Source organism: Marmota flaviventris, chromosome 8 (genome assembly GCF_047511675.1).
Source record: "Marmota flaviventris isolate mMarFla1 chromosome 8, mMarFla1.hap1, whole genome shotgun sequence".
Classification (NCBI taxonomy): domain Eukaryota; kingdom Metazoa; phylum Chordata; class Mammalia; order Rodentia; family Sciuridae; genus Marmota; species Marmota flaviventris.
The window spans coordinates 94313318-94334498 of NC_092505.1; the positions used below are offsets into that span (position 1 = coordinate 94313318).

Sequence of the window (21181 nt, forward strand, 5' to 3'; positions counted from 1 at the left end):
AAAATCATCACGATGGCAGAAATGACTACCCTCTTTCTCTTCTCAGGAAGAGAAACCAGACAGTAAGTTGTGGTTTTTCCTCAATGGTATAACAAATTTACTCAACTACAAGATTTCTCTTAAGGTCCTTCCAGTGTTCAACCCACCATTCCTTTCCTTTACCCTAGGCACAGGTGCAAATAGAGTCTAGAGGTCAAGGTGCTTTCTGCCATCTGCTGGCCCACAGTCCTTCTGAGACAAGCTCATTTTGTACTCCAAGCAGCCTTAGCCTTTCTTTTGCTCTATGCATCTTAAATAGTCCTTAGTTACTTTAACACATCAAAGGAAGTGAGGTCATTAGTTGCTTAAAACTGCTGTTCTACTCTGCTAAACAAAATATAACAAAAATTATGAGATATGAGTCATTTTTAAGGATTTCTTTTAAAGATCAGAAAATACAAGTATCAAGATGATTTTATTTCTTCTGTGAATTCACTTATTTCCCCAAAGCCTCTATAGTTCCTTATGTCTCTAGCTCTATGATTCTCTGACCTTTCACTGAGAAGCATTTGCTAGGCATATAATCTTAGCCTTAAAAACACAATCCTCACCATTACCCACTACCACCAAAACAAATAACGTGGCAGCATTTTAATTCTCTTTAGGAGTGCAATTTCTTTGGGAATCCTGCCAGTCACTTTGGGGAAGGTCTTCAGGGAAATTGTCTAACATCTTTAAGCAACAGTTTTCTCATCTATAAGAAGGGAACAATATCATATTTGCCACACTTACCGAATTATTTAACTAAAGGACATTGGGGATATCTTTTAATTTTTTTCTATGTGTGTATGTGGTACTGAGGGAGGGGTTGAACCCAGGGGCGCTCTATCCTGAGCTACATCCCCAGCACTTCAAGGTCTTGCTAAGTTGCCCAGCTGTCCTCAATCTGCCATCTTCCTGCCTCAGCCCCCCAAGCAGCTGGGATTATGAGCATGAGCCACCGTGCATGGCACTAATTTCTAACATCTTATACTTCAAGATACAATCAGAAAAGGATTCAAGGTGGCCAAAAGCACTTTGGTGAACTTTAAAATGCTAATTTGCAGAACTGTTATCCTTCTGATTTCTTCAGAGACTGTTATTCCTCCAACAGAGCAGGAAGTGTGCTGAGCAAGCAGGAGGAAGGGCACAGTGTTGGCACACACAGGCACCTCTCCTTCCTAGCCCACGACGGCCATGCCTTACTCTATGATGTGACCAGCCTGCTGATAACATGTTTCAGTCCTTCTTCTGAATTATGGCCAAGAGGACTGGCTTCCTCCTAAACCACCCCCAGGGAAGCAGTCTGGATGAAAGCCCAGGGGTGGATGAGAATAGGAGCAGTGAAAGCACCACAACCAACAAGCTGCAAACCACGCTCTGGAGTAGGAACTATGATCTCTGCTTTTAGAGGTGATGGCACTACAGTCAACTCAAAGAGCTTAGGAAGGTGACCTAATGACATAGCAGCTACTGGGTATGCAGTTTAGATCTGATACATGCAATACTGCCTCTAATTTCTACTCTGGTCCAACGAGGCAGATCACTTTATCCAATTTACAAGCACAGCTAAGTGCAGGCACTTAACCTTGATTTTATGTTGGACACAGGTCAGACTGGGATGTGGAGTTGGTCCCTTGAGGTTCAAGGGGTTCAAAGGCCTTCCTCTGCCCACCACACTTTCCTATCGTAACTTGGACCTATCACAGGTACAAATCTGACCAAAAGATCATTTCAAACCATACTTTTAATTCAACCACTGCCTTTTGCCAATGAAGCAGACGTTTAGAAAAGTCAACAAGTTTGTTTTCACTTTATTCAAACAGTGTGTAGTCCTGAAACCAAACACCTAGACTCTAAAATACTCAGTTCAACCTATCCTTCCATTTTTATAAAACTACATTTTGTTTCAGTAAAAAATTCATGAAAACCATTTTCCTGTGCAGCTGATACACCGAGCTAACATTAATTAGTTTTAATGACAAAGGGACAATCAAAAATGAAATAAAACTGAGAACTGATAAAATAGGGTGGTGTCTTGTATCCTGGGAAAAACATGAAGAACTCTGGGTACTGAAGGCTGAGAAAGCTGAAGGAGGTGAGGACAAAGGCAAGTATTGTCTCCTTTGTTTTAGAGTGAAAAACGGTAATGTGTGAAAATAACTTCCTAATCCTCATAACAGGGAATGATGACATAAGACTGTTAAGAGCTAAGAAGCAAATCTGGCAAAGTAGCAAATTATAAAATCAACATACAAAAATCAATAGCTTTCCTATATAACAACAATGAATCTGCTGAGAAAGAAATCAGAAAAACAATTCCACTCACAATTGTCTCAAAACAAAAAACAAAAAGCAAAAACAAAACCCCTTAGCAATAAATATAACCAAGGAGGTGAACGACTTCTATAATGAAGTCTACTATAGAAAATCGAAGAAGACCTTAGACGATAGGAAAGACCTTCCATGTTCATGGATAAGGAGAATTAATATTATTAAAATGGTCACACTACCAAAAGCAATATACAGATTTAATGGAATCCCCATCAAAATACCAATGACATTCTTCAGAGAACTAAAAAAAGAAAACAATCTTAAAATTCATTTGGAAGAATAAAAGACCCAAAATAGTCAAGGCAATTCTAAGCCATAAAAGGAATGGTAGAGGTATATCAAAATCTAACTTCAAATTATACTACAGAGCTATAGGAACAAAAACTGCACAGTAATGACATCAAGACAGACACATAGACCAATGGTAAAGAACAAAAGACACAGAGACAAATCCACACATTTACAGACATCTGATCCTTGACAAAGGTGTCAAAAATATACACTGGAGAAAAAGATAGCCTTTTTAACAAATGGGAAAATTGGTTATTCCTATGTAGAAGAATGAAATTAGACCTTTATCCCTCATCCTGCATGAAAGTCAACTCAAAATGGATCAAAGACCTAGGCATTAGGGGAAACCTTAAGTGTCTTCCATGGCTTAGAGCAAATGCTAGATGTCCATGCAGGAGCCAACCTATAGCAAGGTGGTGACCTGCTTTCTGACTCATTTCTTCCCTACAAATGTTACTAACAGATAATTCACTAAATGCTTATGTTTTGGGCACTAGACTAGGTGCCTGAAATCTTATTAATACACAACAACTCTTCCAAGTAGTTAAAATTGTTACCATCATTTTGCATATAAGGAAATGGAGACACACAGAGTTTAAATACCTTGCCAAAGGTCACAGAGACAGTAAGTGAGGGATTGAAGTCAAGGGTAACTCCAGTTTGTTACTTGTGAATTATTCACAACTTGCCTCCTCTTGTCACAGTGAAAGGATCTATGATTCACTTACATAGCACTTATCGCATAGAAAGGAAAAAAATAATGTTTTCATTCTCTTTTTACTCAGCAAAAAGCATAAATGAGCACAAGAAATAAATCTACTTTACATTTGGGTTGTTTGCCAGCTTATCATGAGTCAGACATATAATGAGATTGCCAAAAAAGGGAATCTTGGGCAACTTTACTAATTGCTCAGGATACAGAAGTAGGAAGGTAACAGCCCTGTTTTGCTCTGAGACCGTCATACCATCCCCAGAGATCTGAGCACCACAGATGGAGAGGTCATCAAGAAGCAGGAATTGTTCTGAGCTAAGATTTGGATGATGGTGACAGTTCGCTGAGAGACAGCTGACATTTTATAAGAAGATGATGTTTAGTTCCCTTCTGGGCCTACTAATCATGGTCTACAAGAGTGGGACTCAGACACTGGTATTTGGCAAAGATTCTCTAGGCAACTGATTCACACTGACATTTAAGAATTATTGCTCTAGGGTAGTGGTTTTCAAATTTAACTTGCACCAAATTATCCTGAGAGGCTAATAAAGCATAATACTAGGCCCCATCCCTAGGCTTCTGATTCTGCAGTGCTGAGGCGGGGCCTGATGATTGGTATTTTAATGAGTAAGTGTGATGCTGCTGCTGCTGGTCCAGGAGCCACACCTCGAGAGCTACACTCTAGTCCTGGCTTCTGAGTTTAGATGAAGCTGGAACAATACCATGGTCCCTGGGGATGCTCGGCCCAGAGCTGAGAAGGGGCTATACCAGGAGACCCAGGCCTCCTTCACCTCACTAAGGTTATGTATAGCTCTACGTGGCTGGACGCATTCAAAGGAAAGCCATTTCTAGTAACTTTTTTTTTCTCTTTTCAAACTAAAACACAAATTAAATTTCAAACTCACTTCTACACTTGAAAGTAATGTCTTTAAAAAGAACACCATTATAGCAGGGGTGCATGTTTGTAATCCCAGCTACATGGGAGGCTGAGGCAGGAGAATCTCAAGTTTGAGGTCAGCCTCAGCAACTTAGTGAAACCCTGTCTCAAAATAAAAAAAAATATACTACTGGGGACTAAACCCAGTTATGTAGGGCATACCTGGGTTTAGTCCCCAGTAGTATAAAAACAACAATAACAAAAACCAGCATTGAAATTCCAATCCAGGGCCTGTCAGCAAACCAAGGGACAATACAAGTACCAAAAGAGAAATGACACATCTGCTGAAAACCCATTTCTGCCTCAGTAGATTCATTACAGAGGTTCACAATCCTTTCCTCACCACAAGGAGAAAGAATAAGCTCCCTGTGAGAACAATGTGTAACTGCTGAAAGTCAAAAACAAAACAAACAAAATTAAGAAAACAAAAAAACAACAACAACACAAAAAAACACAAGTCCTTCCTTTATCAAAGCTCCATGGCCTGCTTAAAATGTTTCAGTCTACATTTTTGTCTAGAAAATCACGATCTGTTCACTTATATTTCAATCAATTTATGGGACAGAAAAGGGTGAGATAAAAATCGATTGGACCAAAATTACACCCCTAGTTCCTTGAAATACTCATTTTGTATGTCACTATAACTATTGCAATTGTTTTTTTGAAACATAATATTATAAGGCTGTGGGGATGACCAGAATTCTACCATATAGTACTTAGAGAACCCAACCATGAACAGAAAACTAAATTCCTAATGTATAATGGTTGACCTTAATTATTAATTATTTTAATAGCCTAAAATACAAAGACTTGGGCCAAACTGTTTTTTTTTGGGCCAAGAATTCATGCAATGATTAGGGCCAAAGATGCGTCTTTCCTATAGCTGTTTAATTTTCATGCAATCTGTCTAAAACAGGATCTTGTAAGTCACCCTGTAAAGCTAACAGGTAATATCTCCAAACATGACTTTCTCTCCAGCTCAGTATACTATACTAGCCCTAGCACAGTAGTACTAAATTATTTATACTGTCATTAAATAAATTTAACTTTCTAATCTAAGCTTTCCATAGTTCCTATATTATTAAACCATTTCATCTTCTCCATAACAGAATTAACCTCTGAGGTACTAACATGTTTTTACATCAGCCACTTACAAGGAAGACATTTTTTGATCATTTGAACTATAATTGGTTTTTCTGTAAACAGACTCTCAATATCCATCATTCATTTGAACCTTTGAGCTCTAGATTTCTTTTTCTAAGTCATTTTATTGTAGATTGATTAGCAAATCAACAGACCGCCAGTATTACCTTACACAAATCTTAAAGTTTTATAATTATTTAAGCCCAGTGTCAGGAAAAAGGGAAATTCTTGGGCTAACACCTTGCCCCAAAGTCCCTTTATAAACTTAGGACCTGAATGTTCATAGGACTGACCTAAGGCTTTGAGCCCTCTCTGGGGTAGAGATGGGTGCAGACTGGAGAAGACAAAAAACTTCCTATAAGTCTGTACAAGTGTAGCTTTTGCAAAGTTCTGGCCTGAGGGATCAAGGTGGACAACACTTGACACCTGGTCTCCTAGAAACAGCTGGGAGATGGAATCCCTCGGTCACTTCCTGCAGCAGGTTGACTTCATGGTCAGATATTCTTAGAGCATCCACACTGGGGAAATTCCCTGAGGTCAGAATCTGGGTTTAATCATCTCTGGATTTCCTGAGCACCTGAACCCAGTGCTTTGGACACAGGCACTGAAAAATTGATTAACAGGGGTGAAAAAGGTTTTCTGGGATTGGCTAAAAACTAAAAATGAAACAGTGCCCTCATCCTGCCTCTTTGTGTATGTACACTCCCTTTATTCAGTTTCCATCTCAAGTCTTACTTCTCTCTTTCTCTCTTTCATGTGTGTGGTGCTAAGAATCAAACCCAGGGTCCTATGCATGCCGGGAAAGTGCTCTTCCTCTGAGCTACATGCCAAGCTCTCAAGTCCAGATGCTCGGCCCAGAGCTGAGAACCATCCTGATCATTCTGAAGCAAGGATCATCCTCTCTGAAACTCCAATAGGACTTTGTGTACAATGTTATTTTCACCAAACGATGAAAATAACATTGTGACCACCTCTTGGCTTGTTACTTAAGAGTACCTCAAATCTGTGAGTGCTCTGAAGGCTGGCGGGGAGTGTTGGATAAAGCCACAGTGCACACTGAGCTCAACTGCAAGTTCTTAAAAGAATGAGAGTGTATAAACAAACAAAAAAGCCTGCCATTGTTCTGGAAAGCAAAACAAATACATAAATTACTCATAAAAGAAAGATCTGGTAAGAGGGAAACAGAGGCAAAGATAATACAATATGTCAGGTGGGATTTTTGTTATCTTCAGCTGATTAGCTGATTTCCTTCTTCAGTTCCTGGGGGAAAAAATCCTAGTCTATTAGACCACAGAACCAGTAAGCTCTGCAGAAAAAAAAATAGGTAAAATGAGAAGCCCCTCTTTTGGCAGCAAGTTAATCTCTTGCCCTTCACTCCCTCGCCCTACTGAAGAGAGCTAATTTTTTTCTGGATGAGGATCTTGATGTTGATCAAACTATAATGTTTCACTGATGTGCACTTGCAATGCCCTGCTGGGCCCTATTAGAAGCATTTGATACTCACTTATTCTTTACAAAATGATGAAAAAGTAAATCCTTGTTATCATTTTGCAGAAGAAACTGGGGCTCACAGAATAAGTTTATTGCCTAGAAACATCTAGCTCATGGCTGCAGTCTGAGGCCATTCACTCTCACACCTCCTTAAAACACAGGAGCCCTTCTGGGGCACACTTGAATAACCAGAGATGGTTCCCGCACTTCTTCTAATGATGTGGTCTTGCTAATTGCAAACTTTTTGCTTTGAGTGGGCTTTAGCAACCTGGGGACAGAGCTGAATTATTTGAAATTTTGAAGGGCCTCAAAGGAGAAATAGGAGTGTGAGAAGAGGAAGGTGCTCCCAGGTTAGCAGCTCTGGGGGAGAGAATGCAGATGTTAACTGGGGCTTGTGCAATTGCGTGTGAGGTAATTGTTTTCCCGGGCCTCTTATGGGGCCCTGTTATGGGGGTCTCTGTTATGGGGGACTGAGAAGAATGGGAGTGCCCTGCTTCCAGGTGGGGACCAAGGTGGCCACAGAATGAGATGAATCACTGTGAAAACACACAAAGAACAAAAGTGATGGGCTTTCTGTGGTGGCACACGCCTGTAATCGCAGTGACTCAGGAGGCTGAGGCAGGAGGATCACAAGTTTGAAGGCAGTCTGGGCAACTTAGCAAGACCTTGTCTCAAAAGCAGGAGGGGGTCCTGGGGTGTAGCTCAGTGGCAGAACAACCCTGAGTTCAGTTCCCAGTACCACAGAGAAAAGAAGTGGTCAAGAATTACTGATTTTAAGTGGCAGTTAAAATTCTCTTTCAGAGGTTAAGAATTGTATGAATTTTTAACTGACTCAATAAGTAGAAAGCAATGCAAATTTTTAAGCCATATTTGCAGTTAGTACCCTCCAGTGTAAGAATGGCTAGAACCCTTGGCTTTGGCTCTTAGACTTCAGGATGTGCAGCCCCCAGGGCTGAGCAGTCAGCATGGCTTTACTTCTACTCTCCTGCACTCACCGGTAGGAGGTTTCTGGAAGGAGACCTTTCACAACATGGGTGGTGGTGTTGCCCACGGTAATGCTGGCATCTCCAAGGTCAATGTTGTAGGCGAGGATTTCAGACCCATTATTGCACGGCTCTTCCCAGGTCAGTACAAGGCACACGGAGGGTGAGTCAGGGGAGGCACTGAGAGGCTCTTCCTCCAGGACACAGAGAGTGGAGACGGGATCAGGGGCAGATGCTGGTGTCTGGCAAAGGACAAGTTCACTGTACGGCCCTGCTCCGGCTTGATTGAAGGCCTGAAAGACAGAAGAGGGAGGCAAAGGCCACATCAAACCATGAGCACATTCTAGGTGATGTAAAGTAGTCTGTTCTGTTTCTAGACAGTAATAGAGAGAGAATGTTTATTTTAATCTAATAACCACTTTCCAAAAAATGCCAATCACATCTTTCTTCCATTAATAAAGCAAAAGATAATATGGGTATATCATCACCTTTAATCATTTTAAAACTACACTTTTTATTTGCACGGCCCACTTTAGCTCACAGATCATAATGTACTGTCTTCACAATAACATGGGATAGATATTAAATGGTAAGTGTTCTTCTCTCTCTCTCTCTCTGTGGTGCTGGGGATTGAACTTGGGGCCTTTGTGCCTCCTTGTCAAGTGTACTACCACTGAGCCACATCCCCAGCCCTCTTATCTGTCTTTTAAAGTGCAAGGACCTCAGCCAGATTAAATAATTTTGGCCTCGGATTTAGAGGCAAACCTTGGACTGGAATCTAGTTATCTTACTTCTAAAGCCAGTGCTGCTGGGGAACAGCAATAGGGATTTTAAAATAGTATTTACCATTTTCCACATGAACGATAAACTTGTATCTGAAGGAAATTCATGGTCCCCATCTGACCTTACTGGACAGCAGTAGCTGACTGGTGAGCATGCCTGGCTATGGCAACACCGATGGATGTGGATTCCAGGACACTATGCTCTTGTTTCTCCTGCTTTATCTGCTGCTTCTCCTCAATCTCCTTGGCTGGTTGCTACCACTGCCCTTACTCCTGCTGGATGCCCGAGCTCAGGACTCTACCTCTTTTTAAACTCTTGGAGGTCTCATCTTGTCTAGAGCATGAATGTCATTAATATTTTACCTTCGGATTCAGATGTGTAGCTCTGACCTCAGCTCTGACTGCAGACTAATGTAGCTGTATCCAACTACCATCGAACATCTCCATTTACATGTCAAACAGCATTTCTAACTTAACTACCCAGAGGGCCCCTGATTGTGCTCCACTCCTCCTTACAAAAGTTCTCACTGCACCTCCTGTGGTCTTCTCCATCCTCCCTGTCGCTCAAGTCATAACTCTTGAGTTTCCTTGGATGCCAGTTTCTCCCTCATACCTTATGTCTGGGCCACAAGCCCATCTGGTACCATCCCAGTCCTGCTACACTTTCTCATCTACTTAATGTAATGACCTCCTTACTGGTTTCTGTGCCAGTCCCTGCCCCATAATCTGTATTCACAGCAATCAGACTGATGCAGTCAAGGTTTTTAGTTCAAATTTCTTCTGTGGCTTTCCATTTTATTCAAAATAAACTTGGAAGTCCTTACAGATGCCTACAGACCCTATCTGCTCATCAGCATCCTTCTAAAAAAACCCATTAGCACTCTGACTTTATTGCCTGCTACTCTTCCTTTCACTTACTCTGCTCTAACTACAAGGGTTTCTTTGTAGTCCCACAGGAACACTAAATTTGCTGCTGCCTCAGGGCCTTTGCATATGCTGCTCCCTATGTCTAGAAAGCTTTTACCCCAGAATTCTGCACAGTTCACTCAACCATCTCCTTCAAACCTTCTCAAATGGTACCTTTTCTGGGAGCCCTCTCTGAAGCACTTATTTAAACTTGCAATCACCCTTGCACTCTGATCCTTGGGATCCTTCTTGTTTTGTTTTTCCCTTTGTTGCTTTATATTTCATTGAAACACTGATCGTCAACATAGTAGATAATTTATGTATTTACTTCTCTGATTAGAATACAGGTTCCATAAGTGTGAGGTTGCCTGTTTGGTTCACTGTGGTATTTCTGAGAGCTGGAACTGACAGAGTATGTGCTTAATAGATGTCATATTTTTTTTTCTTAAACATTTGGCAACCTTCTTATAAACCTCATTCTCTTTAACTCCATAAGAAAGCTATAAAGACAAATCATAAAACTAAAGGAAGTAAGTCTAAGCTCTTAAATCAAAAGTCTAAAACAAAATATACGACTCCAAGCAAGCTTACGCATTCACTCACTCTCAAACTCTATGGTAATATTTTGTGATAGCTAATCGTGTTTCATGAAAATATCCTGAGTCTCTATTGGGAAGAATTTTAACGTCACAAATCATTTCAAGAATCTATATTTTGAGATGATTTTTTTTTTTTTTGGGTGGTGCTGGGATCGACTCAGTGCCTTGCGCATGGTAGAGATTTTATTTTTCGATATAAATTTATCTCAGACAGAAAAATAAGATGTTGTGGAGCCCAGTGTTCATGTCAACTAAGTCTCTGCTTGTATCATCATACAATATAAGGAAAGGGATACGGCTTTTTAGAGTTGGAGTTAGTTCAAACGTGAGTCTATCATTTAACAAATACGTAACCTTAAGCAAGTTACCCTGTCTGAGAGTTTCCTCAGCCACAAAATGGGGAGTGTAACACCTCATTCACTGAAGTATTACAATGATTAAACTGGGTTACAAGCAAAATCATGGCCGAATGGCAGGCCAACAATAGGTACCTCCCTTCCTTCCCACTGGGAAAATCCTGAACAAAAATAGCATTTTTCCTATTTTTTTTCAAAGCTCTTTTTATTTTGAACTGATTTTAGATTTACAAAAAGCTATAAAAATAACAGAGGAACATACATATATATATATATATATATATATATATATATATATATATATATATATCACTTTATTTTCCCTAATATTAACATTTTATGTGCCACAGATATTGACCTCAACCAGGAAATTATCATTGGTACAGTCATATTAACTACATACAGACCTGATTAAACCTTGCCAATAATGTTCTCTTTTCCTAGTAATGTTCTTTTTCTATTTCAGGATTCTACCCAGTATCCTACTTTCTTTTACTAGCTTAATTCTTTCTTGATTTATAGTACTTCTTTTTATCAGTTTTCAAAGGAAAATAAATTTAAAAGCATCTTTTACTAAGTAATAGTACGACTACAATATAAACCTGCCTCCTAGGACTAGAATTACTTTGTTACTTCTTAAAAGAATCCAAAAATTTAAAAAATCCTTGGTAAAACAAGAAGAGTTTCACTCAATTTTTAGAAAACCCAGTATAGGTTATTTATTTTTTATTTGCCAGATATTAAAAAAAAATCAGATTTAACATGACTTACTTATGGGGTTTAACCTAACTTTCCAGTCATTTCAAATGAACACTATGCATATGTGGTCCACAGATTCAAGAAACCTATACAGATGGAAATTCTTTTCCTAACAACACTTCTTTAGCAAACCAATGTGGTCTTAGAAGTGCTATCCCCTTTCACAGGGTCTTATTTTATAACAAGAACAGACATTTACAGATATTTTCTACTCCTGATTGTCAATACAGAGAGGCAAGGTTATTATGCAGGTTCTATTCAGATCACTGTATCTTTGACAATGCAATTTTGGAGAGTCATGCTAAATGAGAACATACGCCCTGAAAAGAGAAAGGGAAGTAGGAGAACATATTGAAGAGATGCCAAAACTCAAAAAGCTCTATGTGGTGGCAAACAGCTCTTTATTTATATCTAGCCTGTTCCAAAAGCAGGAGAGTGGCGCATAATTTAACCTTTCCCAATGACTCAGCACCAGTATTATGAAGATCAGATAATGTTGGGGGACACTGACTCATAGACAGAAGGACAATGACATCCCAGGTGCTGCACTGGAGAAGGAAGGAAGGATGCTCCCAACAAGAGTTTAATCAGAAATGTTTTGAGATAAGACAGGCTTCAGAGTTAACAAAAAGAAACTTCCTTTGATGGGGCAAATTAACATATGAAAGGAATACCTTCTTCAAAAAGGCCACTTCAAAAACACACTGGGTGCACTACCAACAAGGAGCGTGACCCATAACTTAAGTCAGGTGGGACTCTAAGTCTCCCATCTTTGCTCCTCTATCCACAAGTACATGTGTGTGAAGAGAGAACTCTCCCAGGTCTGCACCACATATGATTCATCTCTCTGTCCTTTGATCTTGGCACAAAGTAGTGCCAAGAAACTGTGCTGAACAAATGGGAAGAGACCAAGGACCCTGTTTTCTCAGAATACTAAGGATTTACAAAGGGAAAAGATCATCAATCCAGGAGGATGAAGTAAAAGTAAACCCGTGATTACTGTCACTCTAAAGACTCCTTGCTCCAGATGCTCCTCTACTTGGACTCCCAAGTGGAAGCTTATAGACAACCAGGCTTGAACGTGATCTAAGGCAGACTGGTATAAATTACTCTCATATTTGGTTTTGGCCCCATATTCTGTCTTTTGTCATTCTAAGTGGCTTTCCCACTGAAGTGTACGCCTCAGGGCAATCAGATGGCATCCTTCCCAAGGAGCCATGTGCCACCTTCCTTTGGACTCAGTCATTCAGTGAACTGAAAAACCCTCAAGTTCAAGATACTTCCAGTGAGAAGCATGGCAGAGAAGAATCTGGTTTTGTTCTTACAAGTTAGAGCCTCCTAGAGAAGCAGAAACTAGCTGCCAAATACCAAAACAATCACATTTACTTTTATTTAAAAGGACTCTTCCCCACCATCATCCCTCCTGACAGCCTTTGAGTTGATTTCTTGAAGTATCCTTCCCAGAAGGCTTGTCCTTGTGAGTACTGTCTGCATAATGTCCACCTACCTGAAGTCTACAGCAGTATTGCGCAGCAGGCAACAGATCTTTTATCTCAAAGCAAGTGTCCGTTCCATGATAAATGAGTTCTAAGGATTCTTCGTCTTCTCCCCATTCCAACCTGTACTCCGAGATGTCAGCACCACAGCTTTCAGGGCTCTGGAGAGCAGAAATTCAAGTAGTTAACAATCCCATTGAGAAAAACATCCTACCATGTCCACGTTCAACTAACTTAACTAGGGATAAGAGCAACACACCTTGGATATTGTAAAAACATACATAAAATAAAGGCATGAAAGACACACTCAATCTAAATGATCATTTTTACAATTCTAAATTAAATGACACAACCAAGTGCCAAGGGAGATTACTATATACAGAGGGGGGGAAAATCACCTACACACATTTGGGCTTCGTAGATTCCTCATATTCCCCATGTGGGGTAAAGCAGAAGGAACAGAAACTGATGCAGAACATGTACACAACTTACCTCCCAACTCACTAGCACACAGCCCTCAGGAGTAAAAGAAACACAAGGTGCTTTGCATTGTCCAGGAGGCCCTGTGGCAGTGGTAATCTCTGACACATCAGAATAGGGACCGTACTGAAAGAGAAGAACACAAATATGCTTTTATATGTGTGTGTATTTGTGCATGTGTGTGCATCTAAATGGGCTAGCTAACTAAATAAAGGCTTAGGGTGACATCCTCAACACAACTGATTCAAAAATATTACCTAAAGGTGTATATCAGGTTTTTTCTTGCAGGTAGTTCCCAGAGAGGTAGATAGATGTCTATTACACATGTCTGTTTTTTATTCAAAAAAATTAGAAAGCTGGCTTACTAAACATTTTTCCCTTATTAAGACATCAGGGGAAAAAGTTAATTCTTTGCAAAACACAGCACTTTGCTTTCACATTTCTCCAAGGACATCCAAGATAACTAAGTCAGATGCCCTCTGCAATTTAATCTTAAATTGATAAAAATATATAAAAAAATCAACTTGGAAATGTTGGTTATCAAATTCTGGGTATTTCTTCTGGTTGCCAGTATTTTCTATTTTGAACACTAATGCTCCATTAAGCCTTCTCCGTGTGCTCACCAGCTCCAAGGTTTATGCACCAGGCATCTTTCTTTATGTTATCATTGGTGACCATGCTGCTTAGAGACAGGTGTCCCTGGAGACTGAGCATATTCTGAGAGAGATATAACCCACTAAACCCACCCATTTTGATAGTGCAAAGAGTTGGAGCAAAGACTAAAATGATTTCCAGGTTAAGAAAGTATGTGCCTGTGCTTTCAAAATGGGCGAGGGGTGGTGGTGGGTGGAGGATAATTTAAAACAAAACAAGACTCGGGAAATACTCCAGATTGGAGGGAAGGTCTGAACTGGACCTCAGAAGATGACTAGTCACACACATCATGGTTAACTTCCAGTACAACAGGAATGAACCAAGGCCGAAGATAATTTCTTTAGACAATATATCAGTGAAAGGGGCAAGAAAGGGAAACTCAGTCAGCCCTGCTGCACGTGGGTCTTTGTTATGGCAGAGACACTGGGAAAGCCGATGGGGACAAGGGCGAGCACAATGGAGAAAGTCTCTGCAGCACTGACTGTGACCATCCTCCTTCTTTTCATGTACCTAACTGTATGTTTGGGGTCACAGGCTTTCTTTTCTCCCAACCAATGCTCCTTTCATGTTTAGACTTTTTCCCCTCTCGTTTAAATATCTGCTGGGCTTGAAGTTCCTTCCTAATGGGAAATTATTATAAGAAATCTAGCTCCTGTACAAACTTGATATCCTACTTTAAAATCAATCATTTCCACAGCCAGCTGACATGGAACTGACTACAGATAGACAGGCTTCACCTCTGAGATGCTTCAGAGAACTTCTATTAACTCTCCAAGTCACTGGTGATGTTCTATCACTATCATCTGTCCTTTCTTATTTTTAAACATTTTGTCAATTAACTAAGTCTACTTATTTGCGTGGCGTTCACCTGGACAAAACACTGACCGTTTTGGGAGCTGTTACCAACAACTTGCTTTACCTACACCCTCTGTCCTCTGTTGTTTCTATCTCTGACACAACCAAATCTCTCACACTTTCTAGACCATCTCCTTCTCATTATGAATCTCCCTCAAAATCCAGATAGCTCTACGATTTCAAAGAAAAAAAGAAAAACCCACTGTGAGGACAACATAGACATATCTACTCTCAACTTCTGGAAACTTCAGATGGAGCAGAAGAAGGAAGGGCCAGAGAGTTTTAGAGTTTTCACCTGAAACAAATATAACAAATACAAGCAAGCTGGCCTCCCTAGCCTTTACCCTGTGCGTTTTAAAAACTGACCTGAGACACTGTTGACTCATAGATAACAACATAGTAGAGGACTTTTGTCAGGATTAGTGTTATTATCATCCCACAAATGATAAAGTTCATGAGAGAAAAGGAAAATACCCTAAAAAGTCTCAAAAGTACATACATGGGATGATATTCTTTTTATTAACCTTGAGTGCTATCTTAATAGGATGATATGAGGGCAAAAGGAACAAAATTATTTACGCTGGGTCTACCTGAACCATGCAATATCAACTCAGAAATAATATTTTATGTACACTTTAATGGTTGGTAAGGAGGAGGGAAGACACAGAAATGCCAAAACCTTGCATTGTGGTCTGGTGCCCAACCCTACTCACCCCTCCATCATTCAGCGCCCTCACTCTGAAGCGATACACAGTTCCAGGGAGCAGGTTGCCAACTGTGCACTCCAGCTCAGGCCCGTGGTACACCTCTGAAGCTACGTCCTCAGGTTCTGTCATCTCCACACTGTACTCTGACACCTCACAGCCACTTTCAGATGTCGGAACATCTGGGAACGCAGAATTTCTTGATCTTAGGACATTTCTGTGCTTCTAATTGACTAAATCACATCTGATTTTTTACAATGTCTTGCAAAATACCACGTACGTGGCATGTTCTTGAATTTCTCTTAGAAAGAACCCCCGATCAACAAAATGTAAAAGTTCCCGAGTGATGTTTTTCCTACTATCCAAAGCAAATATGTTTAAATGTATTTAATATATTTATAAAATAATTCTCAAATAACAGAAGTGTTTGGCAAACTGTTTCACATCTTAATATAAGATAAAGTGAAAAAATGGAAAAAAGAATCTTCCCTTTGAAATCAAAGGTCATGATGAATCTGGACACAGAACCCAAAACTAGTACCATAGTTTATTCCATTTTAGACGTAAATGGTGGGAAAAAATAGTCTGCTACAATTATTCTACACATTTGCACGTGCAATTTACATGTTGTAAACTGCTGGCACAACAGGAAGTACAAATGCAGCCAAAGTTAATGCTATAAAAATACCAGGACCCACGTGACAAAGCAGCAGGGGTGGTGACACACAGAGGAAGAGGAATTCACAGTTATCCTATGAACTGTTTCTTGGCTTAACCTCTAAGTAGAGCACAACTTTTCTTTATAAATAAAGTTGAAATGTCCTTAGAAAGAGGCTATCCTAAACTCCCTAGAAGAGTGCTCTCTGAAGGGTAAGGGACAAACAGCTTGTATGCCACCATCAGGAAGAGGAGGATGAGTGACAGCGAGGGAGGCAAGGAATGGTGAAAACCCAGCCCAACATAGATCAAGAAGAGTATGGCCATCTCTGGCAGGAAAAAAAAAAAAAAATCAGTTTTCAGAAGGAAGTCTTGAAATTTAAATTACAAAGCATTAAGTCTTAATCTCCAGTGTCCAAGCTGCCAATGTCAATGTGAAGATTCGTTCACTCACCCCACTCTAAGTGGACTTCTTTGTGCTTTGGTCTACCCAAAACCCTCGGTGGTCGACACTGACCTGGTGCAATACTTAGTGTGCGAACAGGGAGACTTTCAGAACACTGCAGGAGAAATACCAGAGAGAATCATCTCTTAGTTACTGTGAATTTATCAGACCTCTATATTCCAGGCAAATTCTACCCCATAACTGTAAATGCAAACAAAAGGGAACTCCATATTGAATGTGTACACACTACTATATGCTTTTTACACTAAAAGATCTTTACATGAGTGGTGTGTGTATATGTGTGTGTGTGTGTGTGTGTGTACTTCTACTGTATCTTATACTGTATACGGCATTGGTTAAAACAAGAATCATTCTTTCTCTCTCTCTTTTTTTGGGTGGTAACAGGGATTGAATTCAGAGGCACTCTACCACTGAGCTACATCCCCAGCCCTTCTTATTTAATTTTAAGACAGGGTCTTGCTAACTTGCAGAGGCAAGCTCAAACTCGAGATCCTCTTGCCTCAGTCTCCTGAGTAGCTGGAATTACGGGTTTGTACCACGGTGTCCAGCAAGAATGGTTCTTTTTGAAGTCAGAAGAGTAGGTTTGAGAGTTATATATCCTAAGGTCATAATTATTTTCCTTTAAATCAAAATAAGAAAGAGCCTTCATGAGGAAAGAAGAGAACACAAAATGACAGCTGGATGAAATTTCAGAATGGTGCCATCAATGGCTAGCCATTCAGACAGAGCAGAAAAGCAAAGTCTACTAGTATTAACCAACTGAATCTGACATTAACCAGCAGGTTCTGTTAATGCTACAATAAGTAGGCCTTCTTTTTGTAGGACTTGGCTGAAGAAGGCTAGTGGTGTGGAAGATGACCCTCTTGTTGAGGTACGGGCCATACAGCTTAACCAAACTCAATCTCCCTGAGAAGTGTGCACAAAATGGACTACACACATTCAAGCAGTACAGCCTCTGTGCTGCCCCATGCAGCCCCTCATAGGGTATAGATAGGAGGCACCAGCTGATAATCTAAGGCTTTGATTGGCATATACTTCATGCTGGAAGGCAGCACAGAAAACCACAGTACTGCCTAAGAAATGTCCTGGTTAGGACATTCCTTTCAAGGGCATCTGTCTATATGGGCTATCTGGACATCACAGGACTGGGGTGGGTGAGCAGAGGGGCAGTGGTGGACATAAATGAAAGAAAACATTAGAAATGGATTGTTGGGGAAAAATTCAGGCATTTAATTGGCAGGCACGGTCTTGAAAAGCCAATCCAGCACAGGCCTTCAAGGTACCATTTCTCCTCTCTAACTATTAATGGTATTAAACTATCATGTTAAATATCTCTACAATGAAAACATGCCTTACCATCATGCCTTGCACTCACTTTCCTGAATACAAATTAAAGCCATTTAGACAATTGTCTCATTTCTAGAGCACTTCATGTACATTTACACTGAACCTGTGAGAACAGCATGTAGTTGAAACTAAGGCTCCTAAAAGGGTAACTGGCTGGTCTAAGGTCATACAGACAGGAGATGATGTAGGCTGTGGCCTACAGGTATGTACACCGGGTACTGCACATTGTACCACATACTTTCAGCTCAGTCATAAATATATGTCATTTTCACAGTTTCCCAGCAGATGGCAGTAAAGAACCTTGAGGAAGGTCTGTCTCCAATGCTCACCAACTGATAGCTGTGATAAAGAAGAGCTGTGCGGGAGGTCTTATCTTGCTGACTCTAAATTCTATACCTTTCTTGTCTCTCATATTTAGCTAATGCAAATCCCAGACCATTTTCAACTGACACATGTGATTATGGCCAAATCTTCTGGGAAATAACTAAATGATAAATGCACCTGAAAGTATCACAGTTCAGCTGAGAATCATTTGGGACTATTTTTTCTGTCCTCTAAAGCACAATTTAAAAAGGTCTATTTTTCATTTCCTAAAGTGATAACATGGAAGGCTGCATCACCAAGATGCATTTTAAAACTGCAACTTATTCTGATCTTCTAAATTCAGCTAGTCCGAATCTGATCAAAGATATTTTCTTTTATCCAGAAACAAACCAACCTGACTGTGCCCACCGGTGCTGATGCAGCATGCTCGGAGTTTGTACAAAGTGCCTGGTTTCAACTGGGTGAAAGTATATTCTGTAGCTGATCCACTGTACGCCACCTCCCACTGATTGGCTGTAAAACAAGACTTGTGTGAGTTCATGCCTTTTGTAAAAATGTAATACCAAGCATTACTGATAAGAAAAGCTGTAAGTGGTTGCCATGAAAACAAATATCATCTATTCTTTTTTTCTGTTAGTGCAAAGGAGTGTCTTTCCATTTCCCTGCTAAGTTAAACCCTAGAATAACATGGAGTCATTTCAGTACTTGGTACTGTTGGTTAGACTACTTGCCATCACCATGATCACACTGCTGGCTCTGAGGTTTGGGTGTGGGAAACCACATAACATCTGTAGCTGGCACAGGAGGTGGGTGGTGGTGGTGGTGCGGGGACAGTGTTGAGCACGCTGTGAAATGCTTATGGTGGGAGGAGGCTGTGGGGCCAGCTGTGTCGTGCTGTCTGCTCAGCAGTGGGGCTCCTGACAAGTCTGGGCACTGCTGAAGGCTTTCTACCCAGCCCTATCTGCCTGAAGGTCACAGCAAGCAATATCTTCCTACTACAGACTGAGACCTTTGGATAAAGGATGGCTGTCTTCATACAGCCCCACTTAAAAGACAAAATGCCTGGGAGGGTGACAAATTAAAGATAAAACACGAGTTGTAAGCCAGGCTATCCAGCCACTTTTCAGGAGAGAAGAGAGAAAGATGGTGGCTGATGCCATCGGGGAAAGGCACCATGGGCTACTTCAACCGACTGCCTGCCTCACCAATCTGGGCCACTGGGATATCCTCCCGCCTGTTTGCTCCCACTCAGGCTGTTCCCAGTTCACTACTTTACGGAAACCTTTTACTCCAAGAAGCTGTTTTAGGGGGAAAATGTATACTCTATTACGTGATATTTTACTGATGTCCACAAATTCCCTCAGCAGCTTATTAGGTTAGAGTTACAATAAAAGTACATGTACTAGGGCTACCTGGGAAGGAGAATATTGAAGACAATTACCTAACATTAATGGTCAGAAAACTGAAAAAGGGACTGGCATAAGGACAGCTAAAAAAGATACAATTGGTCACTTTCCCAGGTACTGGAAAAGTTTTTAATGTTAAGTGCTGAATGTTTTATGTTAATGTTAAGTACTTTAGATTTGTCTTCTGTAGCTAAGAGAGCCAGGAGAATTCAAAACATATATAAATTTTTGCAGTGAGCCCCTGGCATATGTACAACTTCTCTCCCACGTAAGTTTTCCGATGTAAAATACTAAGTAAGACTTTTAGGATAGAATATGATTTTATGGTAAGAACAGCTGTGCCCATGTCAAAGAATTCTCATCTTTCAGCTTAAATTAAGAGCTGATAGACTTAACCGAAAAACTCCAGGTGGTGTCATGGTACAAAATAAAAAGCAAGCCACATACCAACACTACTTATTTGTAAAAGTTACTGTCAGTCTCTTCCTTTCTTTCTTTTGCCAATATGCATGTATATTATTATTACTATTTCTACAGCTACTATATTATTATTATGCAATACTGGGGATTGAATTAAGAAGTGCTCTACCACTGAGCTACATCCTCAGCCCTTTTTTAATTGTTTATATTTTGAGACAAGGTCTCACTAAGTTGCCCAGGTTGGCCTTGAAATTGCTATCCTCCTACCTCAGAGTCCTAAGTCACTGTGGTTACAGGATGTGCCACTGTGCCCAACATGCTTCACTTTTTAAAAATGAATGATTATCAAAATTATAGAAGATAACATATCCTTTTTAAAGTTCTGGTAACTATACTTTCTATTAAAGCCTAGTCAATTCTATTAGAAAATATAATATTTAAAAAGGCACTAACCAAGGAATTTTGACTTCTTCTTTTATTTATTACTTTAGTTGTAGTTGGACACAATACCTTTATTTTATTCATTTATTTTTATGTGGTGCCGAGGATTGAACGCAGCACCTCACATGCGCTGAGCCACAACCCCAGCCTTGGAATTCTGATTTCTAACACTGTTGACTAGTAATGGGTACATCCTCTAACTCCAAAGTCACAGTAGAGACTGAAAGACTTTCCTGCACTTGTTACTAAAGTGCAACACTGGTCATGATCCCTTGATCCAGTATGCTGTCTGTCCTGTGTGGCAAGCTGTCGAGGACTACGCTTCTTTACTCACCCTATCTTATACTTCCTGGAAAGTTGTTTCCAACACTTTGCTCATGAGAATTTGCAGAAAAAGTGTGTCAGATTAGGGATGAAAACCTTAAATTTATTTATTCTATTAACTAGGAACTCTGATTTAAAAAAATAATAAGATTCAGAAAATAGAAAAAAAAACATGACAAAAAGGTATACTTCAAGTAGACTCTCATCTCTGGTGCTGTGTTTGAAAGAAAAAACAGGTAATATGTGGATAAAGTTTGTTTATTGTAGAGGGCTCTGTATTATTAGAATGAATGGCT

At 40.1% G+C, this 21181-nt stretch overlaps 1 protein-coding gene across 6 annotated transcripts in view; it reads right to left on the reverse strand.

Annotated features, from left to right (window-relative positions):
- Positions 1-21181, reverse strand: part of Fndc3b (fibronectin type III domain containing 3B) — a 326246-nt gene that overhangs the window by 34573 nt on the left and 270492 nt on the right. For 5 of the 6 annotated variants that reach the window (XM_071615472.1, XM_071615470.1, XM_071615469.1 and 2 more), the window contains 6 exons: positions 18689-18807; positions 16612-16717; positions 15510-15682; positions 13300-13413; positions 12819-12968; positions 7922-8202 (listed from right to left, as the gene is read on the reverse strand). In XM_071615472.1, the coding sequence (XP_071471573.1) occupies positions 7922-8202; positions 12819-12968; positions 13300-13413; positions 15510-15682; positions 16612-16717; positions 18689-18807 (943 nt within the window). The remainder of the gene's footprint in view (positions 1-7921; positions 8203-12818; positions 12969-13299; positions 13414-15509; positions 15683-16611; positions 16718-18688; positions 18808-21181) is intronic. The other variant, XM_071615471.1, reaches the window with a different exon arrangement.